Below are 18017 nucleotides of genomic sequence, written 5' to 3'. Positions count from 1 at the left end.
GGTGGGGTGGGGAGGGAGATGGGAGGGAGGTTTGGGAGGGAGGGGACATGGGTGTACCTATGGCCGATTTTTAAAAAAACACAAAATTAAAAAAAAAAAAAAAATTCTGTAAAGAAATTATCCTTCAATTAAAAGAATTTTTTTTTCAAAAAATGCATGCAGTGAAAGAAGCCACAAGAAACTGGTAACTGACATCTCCTCCAGGAAGTAAAACTGAGGGATGAGTGAGTAAATGCTAAATTCCTCTTCTGTACTATTTGGAATTTTTACAATGTGCTCCTATTATTTTTTTCCCCTTTATTTATATTATTAAAATGGAAAGCACTTATACATTTTGGTTAAAGGTATAAAGAATTATACAATATGATTTTAAAAGAGCTTCATCTAAAACTGTTAAAATTAGATTTGCTACCTAAGGAGCTAAATTTCCATTTTCTAAAAAAAAACTAACTTCTTGATTTCCTAAAATTAAATAATATTTTACTGGATAAGACATAATGATCTTTTAATGTTTTTCTAATACTACAGGATATCCACTATTTCAACAAATATAAAATTCTTAAATCAATGATAAATCATTAAAAACTAAATACTATCTTTTTAAGTTTCTGCCTTAATAGTAACAAAATACAATTTACATTTGTATAGAACTTGGCAGGTTACAAAATGCTCTGACACTCATCATCTTTGTTCCTCACAAGAAAACACTGAGGTAGGTAAGGCAAGTAATATGATATTAGGTCCATTTTAGGATTAGGCATCTGAAGTTAAAAGGAGTTAGCTACACGGTGTGTCTGGGATCACAGAGCTAACATGTAACAAGCCAGGAACTGATGTTTGGTCTTCTGATGCTACATGCAAGGGCCCTTCCACTAAACCACATCATTCCAAATAACCAGTCACAGAGTGCTAAGGGGTCAGGCTTATGACAGGGAGGGAGGGCTCACGGCAGGTCTGGCTGTGACAGGCAGTCTGCCAGGAGAGGAACGTACAATATAAAAATACAGTGTGTGAAAGTGGGCCTGACTTAAAAAAGGGAAATAGAACTGGGAGAAATGCCAAGAAGTACAGCAACTAAGGTGAAAACTGGGCAGCTTACCAATTAGGGAAGCCAAGGAAATACCTTTGTAGGTTTAATGTACTTAGTTAAGGTAGAAGAGCAAGACTACTGGAGGGACTATACTGTAATGTGGAAAGATCATAAAGAAAAGTGTTTATAATACAATCAAAAGATTTAGAAAAGATGTCATGGAGTGTGATGTGTACAACGTATTTAATCAGAGTTAAGATGTGGCACATGATTGCTATAAAAAACTCTCTGGGTCTGATCCTACACTGCATGGTCATTTTAAGGCTGTGGCTTGGAACTTTTAAGAAGCATGTGTGAAATAACTTAGAACTCAATCTCACTCTACAGGAGACACCAAATAAGGAGCAAGAATTACTTTCCACACAAAAGGATTCACTCTCCTAAGATTCTAGCACAGAACTGAACAGCAGTACCTGTTTAGGGTGAGAAAATCCTTGTCAGGAGAAGGGGCCATGGACACCAGAACTAAAACCAGGGTCAGGTCACCATGGTCTAAATGAAACCATGGATCTGTAATCCTGAAAAGCACACTTACATGAATTCTTAGAGCGAACACTTATTGCTGACCCAGCAGAAGCAGGCTCCTTGAGATACATCATCCCAGCTGTCCCTTACTGCACTTTACTGTGACAAAGGGGAGAAAAGGTTGAGGACCCCATATTTTTAACCCTGAATTTCACCAGATACCTCCTGTAACACTTAACATTTATTCTGGAAGTTATTTTAGAAGGGGGTGTGGGTGTGTGTGTGTTTTATTCTTGGTACATTTAGTTTTGATTTTAGGTTTGATAAATACATAGAAATCCCTGTTATTTTTGTCATTCTAACATTCATTCACTGTTCTCCTGCTAACATACCCTCATTTCCCTTGAGGGAATCACTATTTCCCCACCTTCAGACCATGCATTTCTAGCAGTCAATTCCATCCCTGCTCCAGGTCAGACGCATGTCCTAGATCTAATCCAATTACTGCATCACATTCCAATGGCCACAGAGAAAGGCACATGACCCATTCAGAAGCAGTGAGGTACAAGACTGCTGGATTTCAACTAGAAAGGTATAACTGAGCAGCCGTCTTGCCACGATGAGGCAAGAGTCTGAGAGCAGAATCAATACAGAGGTATTAAAACAAAGAGACAAGTCTAAGTAATTCCTTTCACTCTGAATCAAGCCATGCATGAAACCTGCTCTGCAAAGATTTTTAGTTATGTGAGTAAATAAATTCCCTTCTTGACTCAAGCCAGTTTGAGGTGAGGTTTCTATAATTTATAACCAAGAGCTGAAACCAATGTAGTAAATTTCAAGTAGATACCAAAAAAGTGGGGAGGTTCCTGGAAAAGAGGTTTGTACAAAGCACAAACCATTGACCAACTCTAGAACTGCTATAGGTTACTCCGGACATTTAACAGTATGAAATCTCTGAAGCTGATTTCTATTTTCTGCCCCCAAACAAAAGGGCTACAATAACTGAGGGTGGGAAAAGTAGAATAAATAAGTCTTTTAAAAGGAACATGAAGGCAAAGTCTCCTTTTTGCCTTCATTTTTCTGAGTACCACCTGCCCCAGCCAATACAGTTTACTCCAAATTAACACTGCATTTAGATATCTCATTTTATAGAGCTCTTCGAATGTTTCAGCATTATTAGTTTTTACGACATACATGTTACATCAATACACAATGGTGACCAAAGCCTCTTGCAAGAAACTTAAGGAATTAAGTAGCAATTTCTAAAATACCTAAATTTTAAAAGTAATTCTTAAGCTTACATGTAAGGCTTTATCTGAACATCCATGAAGCTTCAGATTCCAACTGCTTTACAATCAAAATTTCTCCCCCTCTTACTCCTTCTTTCTTGAGGAAAATAATACATACATTTAATGGGGCTGTTAGGTATTCAACATGAGGAAAACACTGGAAAAAACAACACAGCAACTCAGTAACTCCCTTCCACCCCTCACCACTCTATCTCATCCCACCCAAAAACGGGAGTGTTGAGGGTATAAAATAGCCAAGGTTTTAAACGATAAAAAATTTATGGGATTCTTCCAGAAAAACACAAATCTGCTCAATACAAAGTATGTACATTAGAAAACATAACTAGAATATTTTAGCCATTATTATATACAAAAAGGCAGAGAGAGGTTTTCTTTCATGAAATCTGGATTGCAGATGTCTGGCAAAAAAAAAAAAAAATTAATAATCTATCACAAAGTCCCACAACTAGTGATTCAAAATGAAAGCTTTCACTACTTACACCATATGTAAATATACATATATACTCGCTGCTTATAATCCCTTGATCTGAAGAGAAAGAGAACTGATACTCTACTGTGAAAATGGTCAGTGGGCAGACATTTTAAAATCCTTTCCCACATGAAAAGATTCCTGAAAAAGAGATCAGAAGACAACAGAAAAGCACTCAATATATATGGAGTTGTAAAGCCCGTATGAACTAGTATCTATTACACAAAGAGGGAACATGCAACAAAGTGATTAGGAAAGTCAAACATGAATTAGTCCAATAACACAGGCAAACATAAACCCTAAGAAGAACTTTATGGAACAGAAATCCACACATCTCAAAAAGACGTCTATTATTAATGATGAAACACTACCAAACTTTGAGGCTCCAAGTATTAAACCTTAAATCAGTAAGAAATTGGTATGCCTTCACTAAGGGAAAAAAAAGTTTGAAACAGTACATAATGAACAAGGCAGAATATATATTTTTAAAATGCAAACATATATCAAAAAGACTATTATGTACAAGGCATTAATTTTAAGGGCACTAAAATAAAATACTCCAGTATATTCTGAATAGCCACTGTCTGGTTCTATTAAACAAACTTTCACTGTACCTAAAAATGTAAGCTCTATCTCATGGAGCTTATGTACCGCTCTTGAAAATAATTCAAGGTACCAATGGTGAATGCTAAGATTCTGTACTTGGTTTCCATAGTCTCCTGTATTATTCTCAAACACATCATCTGATTAATGTTCACAATGCAAAGACATTTCCATTCATATAAGTAAGAAGGCAGGACAATGATGACAATATCAATGCAAATACATATAGGACTTTTTATGTACCAGGGACTGTTTCTAGCACTTTACAAATGTATAATCTTCAACACAATTCAATGAAGTAGGGTGGTATTCTCACCCTATTTAGCAAATGGAAAAAATGAGTCACAGAAAAGTTAAGGAACTTGCCTAAGTTCACACAACCAGTATGTAGCAGAGCCACAATTCAAGACAGTCTGGCTCTCCACTCTATGCTCTTAACTTTTACAGTTCGATTCCAGCAGTCGGCTTCAATTTCAAACTTTTCTTTCCCTCTAATCTATTTTACCACTCTATGATTCAGTTGCTTGTCTGGAAAAATGGGGTTAATAACTGTTCTTACCTTACACAGTTGTTCAGTCCTTACATGAGGATTAAATGCAACAGTCTATATAATATGCCCAGCACATACCAGTATTACAGCAATGGTTCTCAAAATACCTATCAAATGTCTGTCACTGGAGTTGGGAATCACTGCCATAACACTAACAGTCAGAATCTACCAAAAAGAATGGTCTCAATGTGTCCTTCACACTTCTCAAGTAATGCCTAAGTAAACCTGACGTTCCCAATCACTGCCATTAAAACAAGTCCACCACAAGCCTTCAGGAAAATACACATATGGACAACTTAGGAACTGCTTCTTCAGTCTGGAACTTCCTCTCCATTATTCTGTGTTCCCTCAATGCCCCCTCCCCCACTCCCACCCAATCACAAAGATAGAGTTCATTCTGGTAGAAGCAGACACTAAAAAAATTTCTCTCATATACCAAACTGGACTTGTGTTTTAAGACACAAACTAAAAAAAAAAAAAAAAAGACACAAACTTCACTTGGTATTTTAACATCATTTTCATCTGCACATTGTGGTGCGGGTGCTCTAAAAGGTTTCAAGCAGAATGCTACTCTCGGCTTGCCTTCACCAAAGGGCTGCAAAACTATGGAGGCTGAAAGAACAACAGCAATTCTCTAGTCCAGGGTCTAGTGCTCATCAACATTTAAGTTTGCTCCTAATTTCTTGTTGTGACAACATTCTGGGACATTTCTCACCATTCAATCGTGTTAGAGTTTCTCTTAAGGTACAGATGGAAGAGGAGAAACACTGGATGGATCCCATGGCGCTTTCGTATTCAACTTGACAACACAGCATCAAATTGTACTCCTCAAAGCAGCTGTATTACTTTAAACACCTAAGGGTATGAAAGTATCGATAGGGAGGTGGGTAGGAAGGGAAAAGAACATACCACTGATTCAGGTTCAAAAACCAACCTGAATTTGCAATTTGTTTAGTTCTCTGTCTTTCCTCCTTCTAAATTCCCATTAAACTGATAGAAAAAAATTTAATAAATAAACTGATAAAAGAATCAGCACAGGAGAGTATAATAAATTTGGAAGCATTTCTATGAAGAGTTCACAGGCAAGAGCAGGCAAGGAAGGGGTGATAACCAAGTCAACACCAAGGGGGTTCCAAGTTAGAACCGCTGGGTAGAGAGGGCAGGAGTGGGAAGAGATGTGGAAAAGGTGGAAAAGGTAGGCTAGCTTTTCCCCAGGAAGTGAAAAGAAGAAAAGAGAACAAGAGTGAGCTCCTCATGCCTACTTTATACAGAGATTACATGCATCCTGGTATTCATCCCCAGGCCCCAGAAAAGGCAGGGGAGGGGAATGGCTAAAGAAACTGAACAAACCACCTCTGCAGGCACTTCCTCCTCAAGCCAGATACCAGCCAGTTCATCTTAACACTATACCTGCCAGGCAAAAAGCATCGCCCCAATGTTTCCAATGAGAGCTAGTCAGCCTTTCTAGCGGTCATCCTGCCATGGGGAAGACCAGGATCAAACAAGTGAAGCAATAACCTCAGCAGAAATAGAGATGATTCAAGAAACAGAAAACAACTTTTTTCAAAACTTATTTTTCTTAGAGTGATTAGAAAACATCATATATCCATGTCTCAAGCATCAAGATGTTGCAAAAAAAAATAACCAAAAACAAAAGAGTTCTTGTAAATTAAAATATAACTACTGAAATAAAAAGTTCAGTTAGAAGAGTCAGAAAATTAAAGTAGGAAAAAAAAACAAAAGGAGACAGAAAACCTGGGAGGAAAAAAAAAGAATAAAATTCAGGTGTTTTCACCATCCAATGAATAAAATAGGGGAGAAATTATCAAAGAAATTTTTCCAAAGCTAAAGAAAGACAGAAGTTTTTATCTGAAAGGAACTAAAAAGGACTCATAGTTAGGCACATCCTCATGAAATATCTTGATCCTTATTCAACATCAGAGACATCAGAATAAAGAAAAAAGTCTAAAAAGTTGTGAGGTGGGAGGAAACCTACAAATGAGTAAGCCTCTGACAGGCATTAGCTATCTAGCTGCTAGAAGATATTACAGGAAAGCTACCAGAGCTCTGAGAGAAACTCAGTTTCAATGTAAAATTCTACATAGGCTACTATCAACCAAGTTTGAAAGCAAAATAAAAGCATTTTCAGACACAGAAGGACTCAACAAGTTGATCTGTTAATTTTGTACCTGAAGAAGACAGCTGAGGAAAAACACAGAACAAGAGTGAAAAGCCAAGGAAATAGGAAATACACAAGAAAATGGTGACACTAACCCAGGAGTCCAGTGAAAAGAAATCCCAGGACTGCAGCTGTACAGCAGACCTAAAAAGCAATGAGTCCACATTAGAACAAGAAATCAGGAAGACCCAAAGAATGTTTTCTCAAAGAAGAATCAAATAAACTCCAGGAAGTAGATAAAATGAGTAAGAAGCTAGAAAACATTAGTGAAATGATAAAGATGGCATATGCTACTTCTTCCAACGTGAAAAGAAAAAAAAAGGGAAAACAAAAAATCATGATCCTAGCATAGATCCATCAAACTAACACATGACAATGATTTTGAGCAATTAAGTGTGAGGAAAGTAAACCCATTTAAACAAGATGCTGGGAACATTTTCCTTCAGGTGATCAAGGAATATGACACTGGACTTTTAAAGATGAAAATATAATTCTAGTGTAAAATTGTTTCCTCTTCCAAGATGTCCTTTGCCCTCTCTTCTCTGAGTCATTCATTCATTCACTTACACAACAACAAATATTTACTCAGCACCCTACACATCAGGCACTGTCCGAGGAGCGGGACAGAACAGTCAGCAAAGAAAAGACCCTGCCCTTGTGGAGCCTGACTCCAATGACAGAAGTCCTCTTCTAAGATCACGTTAAACGGTTCTCTCTCCTATGAAGCTTTCACTGAACTTGCATGTTAGGCTAAGTGCTTGTCTTGTACTTTCCCTAAAGAACTCCAACTCTTTACAGAATCAAATTTAGCTTTTTACATATGCATTACCTTAACCAGTCTGCAAACAATGCAACAGCAGCAACATTTCTTAAGAATTATTTGTACCTCTAACGCACAGCACCAGGCCTAGATCAATAAATGTATTTTGAACCTTTCCATTCAACCAAAATGTAAATAAAACTGCCAAGTAAAATGCAAAGCACTGTATGAATGCTAATCATTATTTAATAGATGAGGAAGCTGAAGATCCAGATTATAAAACTAGTTTGTGGAAGAACCAAAACTAAAATCCAAAGTGCTAGGTTGAATTAAAATAAGTGGTCAAATAAAAAGCTGAGTCAGAGTGGGAGAGACCAACCCTAGGCCTTTTCTTAGAACATTTCCAAATACACAATAAACGTCTAAGATGTAGACTCTATTTCTTCCATATGTCACGGCACAGCTTAATAATTTTGTAAAAATCATTTTGAAAGCCTCTAATCAAATATATAATCTATCTTTAAAAAGCTTCAATTTCACAGAATTGTCTATTTTTACTTTGCATAAATGCATAAATACTTGAAATGCATAAATGTTCAGAGGCTAAATGCATTTAACATAAAATATATTGGTTTTTAAAATGTCCTCACAAGAAAACCTTCAAAATTATTGCCATAAATATTTAGTGTATTTATTCCCATAATTAATGGACTTTTTATTCTTTTTAAACTTGAAAACACTAAAAAAAAAAACACCTGGAATGATTACATTAACTTCCAGTAATAACAACAAAAGGCATATGGTTTAAGTTATTGGGATATACATTTGCAAAAATTAGCAAAAAATTTAATTTACATAAATATAACTTCTATAAAAATCAGGGAACTAACACAACAGATCCTGTTATTTCACACTTTCATAGGTTACTGATAAGCACATATACTTTGTTTGGTATATGATCATATCTGTTCAATAACCCACATCATTAATACTTAATAGAAGTAGCTATGAAAATTACAATTTACCTACAAAAATACAACACTAAATAGATGAGTTAGATTATCTATATTCACAGAAGAAGCAGTCATGGAATTGTTCCTATTTCAGTTCAACAAACATTTATCAAGGTTGCTAGATGCCAGTAGCTATTCTAGGCATTTGTAATAGTTTCACGATGAACATATAAAAATTTCTGCCCCTGAGAGGCTTACAGTAGGGGAAAGCAACTGCTAAACCTTTTCTCCTAAAGACTAAAAGCTGACTAATAATTAAATGTGATTTCCAAGTACAGGATAGCCACAGAAAAGTTATCTACACAGAGGTTTCAACAAACTCTAGTTTTAAATATTATTTTTTTAAAAAGTCACTTATTAAAGATACATAATACCAGAACATGAGTTGTGTGTTGTGAGTCTGATCACAGAATCAGGAGTTTAACTTACATATACTTATTATAGTTTAACTTATATATAGTATTAACTTACAAACCAAAAGATTCAATAAATACTAACCAAATAGTGATTTCTACTCTAAATGCAACTAGAAGACTCAAACTTTTATCACCCGCTGAAATATAAGAAAGTTTCACCTTCATTCTCCCTCTAGTACTACCACCATTACCCGAACTACCATTCGTTATTGGCTCAACTGCCAACAATCCAATCCCAAACTCTGCTACTCAGGCTCAGTTTAACCACTGAGAGCTCTAATTAACCCTCAAATTTAATTCTATGTTTTTATCTTTTCCTAGGTATTTCCCAACGGAGAAGGCAATGGCACCCCACTCCAGTACTCTTGCCTGGAAAATCCCATGGACAGAGGAGCCTGGTAGGCTGCAAGTCCATGGGGTCGCTGAGGGTCGGATACGACTGAGCGACTTCACTTTCACTTTTCACTTTCATGCATTGGAGAAGGAAATGACAACCCACAGCAGTGTTCTTGCCTAGAGAATCCCAGGGACGGGGGAGCCTGGTGGGCTGCCGTCTGTGGGGTCGCACAGGGTTGGACACAACTGAAATGACTTAGCAGCAGCAACAGCAGCAGGTATTTCCCAAAGAAAATGTCAGGGCATAAAACCTCTAAAAGAGATTTTAGAAGTTAAATTTCTAAAAGATTTTGAAAGATTTTGAAATTCTTTCTTTAATATCTATGCTGACAATAAGATAACTGGTTTTTTGACTTTTAAAATGACATGTGAAATACTCATAAAACTATTAGCAAACTGTCAAGCAAGCCTGCGATGTAAGAAAACACCACTACCAACAATAATAATAAAATGCAAAGGACAAGCACTAAAAATAAGTAAGAGAGTCAATACACAAATGACAAGATGCTTAGTCTATCCAGCAGTCAAAATATGTAAGATAATAACAGTAAAAATTATAAAATAATGGCAGCTAGAATTTATTGTGCTCTTATGTAAGAGTGAATATGCAATAAATAATTAACTAATTCACTAGTCAACCAATTACCAAATAGATACACTACCTGGGAAAATAGGGAAAGCTTCAAAGAAGAGGTGATAACTGAGCTAGTCCTTCATGGATGCAAACTCACTAGGCAAAGACTAGGGGTAAGGAGAAACACTCAAAGGTGGGGGAGCAGATGAGGCAAAAGCATATACCAAAACACTAAAACACGAACCCAGCCTTTATTCTAGGAACCCATTCTTACTGTGAAGCTGAAGTAACTTCATCAGATTTTTTCTCTATCTTTAATTTTTAAAGAACTATTTGATCAAAAAAACAACAGCACCTATGACATCTCTTACACGTGGAATATAAAAAGAAATACAAATGAACTTACTAGTGAAACAGAAACAGACTCACAGACTTGGAGAACAGGCTTCTGGTTGCTGGCAGGAGAAGGGTCAGGGAAGGGACAGCTGGGGAGTTTGGAATGGGCATGTACATACTGCTATATTTAAAATGGATAACCAACAAGGATCTACCATATAGCATATAGAAGTCTGCTCAGTGTTATGTGGAGTGGAGGGGGGCTTGGGGGAAAATGGCTGAATCCCTTTGCTGTTCACCTGTTCCCCTGGAACTATCACAGCATTGTTAATCAGCTATACTTCAATACAAAAAAAAAAAAGATAGCAATAGAACTCAGTTCTATTTTGATTTTCAAAATCAAGAACAGTTCATCACTAATGAGATTTCTTTCAAAGACAAGAATACTTCTACACAAAGGGTATTATTTAGGTGGTTTTCTGAGAGTCAATCCTCTTAAAATAAATAAAAAATGTAAAAGAAATTGCCAACCTAGAATTCTTTACCCAGCAAATATATCATTCAAAAGTTAAGTGAGATAACATTTTCATACAAGAAAAAACAAAAAAACGAGAGCGATTTTATTACCATCATAAGGAAACACTAAAGAACACTGTTCAGGCAACTGAGAAATGCAAAAAAAGAATAAAGAGCAAAAAAAGTATAAATTTAAACACCATCAAAAATAAGAAGAATTATTATTTAAACAGCCTTGTGCTGTTTAAAATGTACACAGAATTACAAGAAACAACAAAGCATGTAACAAAAACCCAAACAGCATATAAAGCCTAAAAGAAAATTTTCTGTACTCTTAGGAAAAGACTGGAGTGAGTATTAACAGGTCGAGGACAACTGTTTCACTTGTCACGTTTTTTGAAAGCCATGCCTCTGAAATTCAAACAATCAAGATTATCCTTCCAGTGAACATTCCTAAAAAAAATCAAATATTAAACAGGATGATAACTATCCCTCACACTGCCAACCTTCATAACAATGGTACTTTTTTAAAATAATACATAAATGAAGGAAAAGTAGCATAAGTAGCATAAAAAAGCAGAATATTTTTTGAGATTTAACAAGAGCTGCTATCAAGGCAATACCCAGAAAGAACATATGTACAGCTTCTGAGCCATCTCATGCAGTTCTGGATTCCTTTTTGTGTTTGGGAATCAGACCCTTCCATACTTCCCCAGGCCCAAGGAAAACCAACTTGTGAGAATAATAATTAGACTATTTCAAATGTATGATCTCCAAACATGTTAGGTGGAATCTGCCTTCTAAAAAGAAGTGCAAATAGGGTAAAATCCTTCCTTTGATAATTGGTGAAGGAGATACCTGAGAATAATTATCCCATCCAAATCTACCTTTTAGAACTATAGTATACCTTCATGGTTTCTATTTATTAACCACAGAAATAAAGTATTTTTGTATACTTAGAATACATAAAAGGCTGTATTCTTCCTATGGACTCAAAATGGTAACATTAATATTTAGAATAAATAGATATTCCATTTCATACAGTATTACTCCGTATTTCTACCCGGTAACTTTAAATACCAAATGCACTGAGTTTAGCCCTGAAATGGTTTTAAAACACTTCCCTAACTGGAGTATAATTATTTTCAATTAAAGCATTGTTCTGCCATTCAGGAGTCATCTGATTTACATAAATGTTAGTTAAGCACCACAGAAATTCTAAAATATATAATTAGAATGTCACAAATCACTTAATCCATTCTGTCAAAACAGGGATTATTTTAACTTCTGTTTCACTTCGTTTAAAAGAAAACCTATTTACTTTATTTTCTGTAACAGAAAAAAAAAATTAGTAGGATAAACTTACAACATACTTCCCCAATCAAACTTTAAAATGATTCTGGTTAACCACAAATTGACTCAAGTAGTTAAGTATTTTTCCGAATCTATTTTACTGAAACATGTCTGACAACATGTAATAATGACATGTAGTTACTGGGATACTGTTTTACAGAATTACAAATTATTTCACTGATTTATTATTCTTAGTCATTCGCAGATTTTAAAAAGGTCACTTTGGTCTTGTAAATTATCCAAGTTAACTAGGTGCATTGCTAGGCTAAAGTAAACAATTTTGTAAATAGCTCTTTTACTTAGGGTTAAAACATAGCCATAAAATTTATCATTAAATAACACATTCTCACTAAGCTGAATTTACCAGAAAAAAAAATTATAATTGAGCTCTATTAATTTCAAACATCCTGAGATATTTGGGGAAATAAGACAAAAATTGTTCTTCAGTTATTTTTAAGATTCAGAAACATAATACTTCAACTGTTTATCAACCATAGGTTATAATACAAAAAAACTTATGATAAAGAAACACCATAAATATTACAAAAATAAAATTCTAGCCATAACTTACTGAACTCAAGTTAAAGAAGAACATGCAACACTGATTCCAAATGAAGAAGAGGAGTGCCATGGTGGTTTCTCGGTGACTAAACCAAGAATTATCCTAATAAATGAATTAAACAATCATATGACTCCTGTATTTGCCACACAAAGATCTGTGACTAATTCTCACACCTCATACTAGATCCTTTTACACTGTGAAGTCTTTTCTTTCTTCACACTAATATTTTCCTTGTAACAAAACACTGTATAGTCAGCTTCTAAAATATGAATCTTTAGAAATGAGATTGGCAAAACAATTTTAAAATACTTACTGTTTTGTTTCGTAATCTAATTATGTCTGAGACAGAGCCAGCTCCACAGTACTCCATAACAATCCAGAGGTCTGTGTTCTTAAAGTAACTGCCATAGTACTTTACAACATATGGGCTAAAGAAAAATATATAGACAATTAAGTTCAGTTAATTCTCAAAGAAAATTATTTCTTAATACCAATGCAAAGTATTTTCAGCATTTCATAATGTTTCAATAAGTAAACTTAATGAGTAAACTATTATACATGGCATTGTCTCTATGTAGGGTACCAACTATGTATAATTAGGCTTTAATTCACAGATGAAATTTAACAGGATTACAAACCAGAGGAGGTCCAAATGTTCTGAGTGATTCCCAAGAAAATAAAGCTTTGTTTTGGCAAAGGACACACTATTTAACATAAGGAACAAATGAAAATATTTTACTTTAATTAAAGCATTTTAAACATAAGTCTTTAAAGGATTTTATATCCAGTCAAATATTAACACTCAACTTTGTATTTCAATAAGGCCCCCCAAATTTTTTAAATTCTTTTATTTTGACCTTTAAAATCCTAGAGAAAAATAATAATAATTTTTTTTGCTTTAAATTCATATAATTAAAGTTACTGACAATTTAAAATATTTCTGAGGCGAGGTCTTAGGTTTTTTAGAGTAGAATAAACTATATAGCCAAGTTGCTTTTAGGAAGACTTAAAATGGGACAAATGACCATCACATTATTAAGGATATGCTATGTACAGTGATGTGTAAAATATCCTGTCCAACTCAAAAAGGCAGAATATCAACATTCACAGACTAAATAAAAAGATGAAAATATATAAGGAAGCATAAAGGAGTACACAGCTTAAATACTCTAAGAGCCAAGGTGCAAGAGACCATGGAAGAATCACACTAGAGGACTTTGCAGAAATGGTGGGATTTGAATTATGGGGGGAAAAAAACGTTAAAACTTCAAGATATGGGTGTAGAAGAGAAATAAGAACATTTGGAAAAGAGAAAGACCATGAGAAAAGGCACAAAAACAGAAGGGGAAAAAACCAAGAATGACATGTTTAGAGGACAATTTGTTCAACAGCTATTTCCACAGAGAAGCAGCTATCATGAAAAGTGGCATCAGTGTAAGATAAGAAGACACAGGAATCAAATAAGCAAAACAGAGCAATAGAGAATGGAAAGTACTATAAAATATGACATAAAAAAACTACCAAAAGAACAGATTAAGAGAATTCGGTCGGAGAAAGACTTCTCAATAAAGCCTTTGTGATTTTAGCTGTCTTGAAGTCAAGGGTAGAGCTGACTGGTTGGAGCTTAAACTGAAACAGGCACCTACAGGGCTAGAATTCAGTCCTGTTTTATCCCTACTGCTCCTCATTCCCTCTTGCACAGGCTTACTTTGGTCTCCTTGTAGTTTTTTCCCCCATTTTAATCTATGTTCCGTATAATTGACAGGTAACTTTCCTTTAAAACAAAAGTCAAAGCTAACCATGTTGCCTTCCTGATTTTAAAAAACCTCCAATGACTCTCCATTACCAAAGGGAAAAAGAACTGCTTCACAACACATACAAGACCTTTCAGAGTCTACCTCTCTACCCACATCTCTCATTGCTCCCCATCTCACACCTTAAATTTGCAGACAACACTCAACTTTGCTAGGTGGAGGGACTGGGAAGTATTACCAAGAGTTCATAAATATTCACTAAAACTTTTAAAAGTACTTCTTTACAAATGAATCTACACTATAGAGCCAGAACTTTAACTGACAGGAAACATAAAAAAGCATTCTTGACAACGCTTCCTTGGGGTATGACTGCCTGTGTAGAAACTTTCATACGAAGTACTGCTCTTATACCTGGCTGTACACCAGAATCACCTGTGACCCAGGTCCCATACCTTAGAGCCTCTAACTAAATAGGGCTCTTAAAACCTCTACAGGTGACTTTGATATACACCCACAGTCAAGCTTCACTCCAGAAGATAGATGGTGTATCCTTCAGAGAACTTCTTTAAATATTAATTTTCTTTTTCAAAATCTTGAAAAGTGTTAACTTAGCAATGCATTCAAGATTATGTTCACTGAAAAGCACACAGAAAATATATATTTTATCTTGCAATCTACACTAAGAAATCAGCAACTCTAAGGGTAGGATTGACAGCTCCTACAAAAATTAGAGATTCTAAACTGGGCAGAAACCTAGAACGGCAGCTCCATCTCTTGAGGGATGAGTCAAGGCAACACCTTTGGGGAAAGGTAAAATTCTCTTCAAGTGGCCCATTCCAATACACAGTCGGTTAGATGGACCAAAGTCCAACAATTCTACATTAAAATTGGCCTCAATAATTTTAACCTGGGACACATACTCAAATCCAGTTTTTATCATTCATCTCAGCATTCATTCACTGACCCTCAACTCAAGCCAAGCATCAGACCACATAAACCAGACAGACACAATTCTGCCCCTCCTACGGCACAAAGTAGCCTGAGATACTCAGGTATTCCAGAAGCAAACCAACAAATAAATATGATTACTTAAATATGTGGTAAGAAGAGGAGTGCTATGAGACGAACTGGATGAGACTTTATTTTGCATTTACTATTTCTGCTAGTAAAACTGTCCCTGCTGCTGCTAAGTCGCTTCAGTCGTGTCCGACTCTGTGTGACCCCATAGACGGCAGCCTACTAGGCTCCTCTGTCCCTGGGATTCTCCAGACAAGAACACTGGAGTGGGTTGCCATTTCCTTCTCCAATGCATGAAAGTGAAAAGTGAAAGTGAAGTCACTCAGTCGTGCCCGACTCTTAGTGACCCCATGGACTGCAGCCTACCAGGCTCCTCCGTCCATGGGATTTTCCAGGCAAGAGTACTGGAGTGGGGTGCCACTGCCTTCTCCAAAACTGTCCCTAGTTCATATGAAAGAACAGAATAGTGCAAAGGAAGCTGCTAGAGGAGAGTCTGAGCCCTTGATCCTTCATAACTGCTCACTTATAAGTAATGTGAGGGCTTCCCTGGTGGTTCAGCTGGTAAAGAATCTGCCTGCAATGCAGGAGACCTGGGTTCAATTGGGAAGATCCTCTTGAGAAGAGAATGTATACCCAGTCCAGTATTCTGGCCTGGAGAATTCCACGGACTGTATAGTTCATGGGGTTGCAAAGAGTCAGACACGACTGAATGACTTTCACTTTCACACACTTTCCATGGTAGCCCCTGCCTTGGGAAGCACTGAAATATATGAAAAACTTTGCAAGTAGACATGGGTAAGCTTTTAACAAAATATTCTCCCTCCATTGATGCCTGTGGATTATAAATAACATTTGGAAAAAAAAGAAATGCTTAAACTCCAAAGTTTATATGTAATAATGATCATCCTTGCTTTCTGTTTTATCCCCAATACCTCCCTTCTTATATTACTCATACAAAAGCAATGAATAGGTAAACAAATTAACAATCCCCAAAAAATTAACAGAAGGGACCTAATTCGGTCCTCCCTAAAGTAATAACATTTAAGCTAGTGTCAAAGGTTAGCTAGAAGTTAATCAGTTATAAAGAGCATTCTGGTACCAAAAACTGTCTGTACAAAGACCCTGAGGAGAAAAGGAGCAAATTATTGTCGAGGGATCAGTGTACCTAGAATAAAGTGATTGAAAAATAAAGCAGAACACAGACGGAGGTAGGAGCTAATGATGAAGGGCCTCAAAACCAAAGAAAGGAAGCTGGGCCTTAACAGATACACAAGAGAAGAATTTTAAGCAGAGGAAAGACACGATCTAATTTATACTTTCTTTTTACACTTACGATTTATACTTTTAAGATTCCTCTGGCTGTTGTTTGAAAGCTGAACTGTAGGAAAGTACACATGCACATGGGTAGACCAGTTAGAATTTTCTGTTGCCAGACATTGTATTAAGCGTATCATTTTATTTTCTGTATTTGTGCCAGGGTGACACCTGGGACCTACTGACAATGCCTCCACTGTTCCTCTCAGGCTGGGTAATTACTGTGAGCAGATCTTACATATGCAAACAAGCTAATCTGGAGTACATTCTCTCAACCACCTCCAGGGCTACTAGTCCCCAGCCCTAATCACCCTAGGGCCATATACCAGACAACTAGGGACGGCCTCCAGCATAATGAAATTATTCAGTCCAGCCAACCCTAAACCTATTTGTTGGATTCTGCTGTTCTCCCAGGAGAAGATGAGCCCACATCCTTCTACTCAACCATCTTGGATTCAGAATGCCTCAGAAAGCATTACCACGAATAAAGCGAGTGGAGGTGATAGAATTCCAGCTGACCTATTTCAAATCCTAAAAGATGATGCTATGAAAGTGCTGCACTCAAGATGCCAGCAAATTTGGAAAACTCAGCAATGGCCATAGGACTGGAAAAGGTCAGTTTTCATCCAATCCCAAAGAAGGGCAATGCCAAAGAATGTTCAAACTACCCCACAATTACCCTCATTTAACACACTAGCAAGATTATGCTCAAAATCCTTCAAGCTAGGCTTCAACACTATGTGAACCAAGAACTTCCAAATGCACAAGCTGGATTTACGAAAAGGCAGAGGAACCAGATATCAAATTGCCAACATCTGATGGGTCTTAGAAAAAGCAAGGGGATTCCAGAAAAGCATCTACTTCTGCTTCATTGACTATATTAAAGCCTTTGACTGTGTGGATCACAACCAACTGTGGAATATTCTTACAGAGATGAGAATACCAGACCACTTTACCCGCCTCCTGAGAAACCTGTATGCAAGACAAGAAGCAACAGTTAGAACCAGACAGGGAACAACAGACTAGCTCAAAAACGGCAAAGCAGTACGTCAAGGCTGTATATTGTCACCCTGCTTATTTAACTTATATGCAGAGTACATCATGGGAAATGCCAGGCTCTATGAATCACAAACTGGAATCAAGAATGCCAGGAGAAATATCAGAAATATCAACAACCTCAGTCATGCAGATGATACGACTCTAATGGCAGAAAGAGAGGAGGAACTAAAGAGCCTGTTGATGAAGGTCAAAGAGGAGAGTGAAAAAGCTGGCTTAAAACTCAACACTCAGAAAACTAAGATCATGGCATCTGGTCCCATCACTTCATGACAAATAGATGG

The 18017-nt window shown here is 36.4% G+C and overlaps 1 protein-coding gene across 1 annotated transcript in view; it reads right to left on the bottom strand.

The window, feature by feature from the left end:
• Window positions 1-18017, bottom strand: part of STK3 (serine/threonine kinase 3) — a 305086-nt gene that overhangs the window by 238986 nt on the left and 48083 nt on the right. The window contains exon 5 of the mRNA XM_010863559.1: window positions 12906-13020. Coding sequence (XP_010861861.1) covers window positions 12906-13020 — 115 coding nt within the window. The remainder of the gene's footprint in view (window positions 1-12905; window positions 13021-18017) is intronic.

Source organism: Bison bison, unplaced genomic scaffold, assembly GCF_000754665.1.
Source record: "Bison bison bison isolate TAMUID 2011002044 unplaced genomic scaffold, Bison_UMD1.0 scf7180017864491, whole genome shotgun sequence".
Taxonomy (NCBI): Eukaryota; Metazoa; Chordata; class Mammalia; order Artiodactyla; family Bovidae; genus Bison; species Bison bison.
This window is presented reverse-complemented; position numbering and strand designations above follow the sequence as displayed.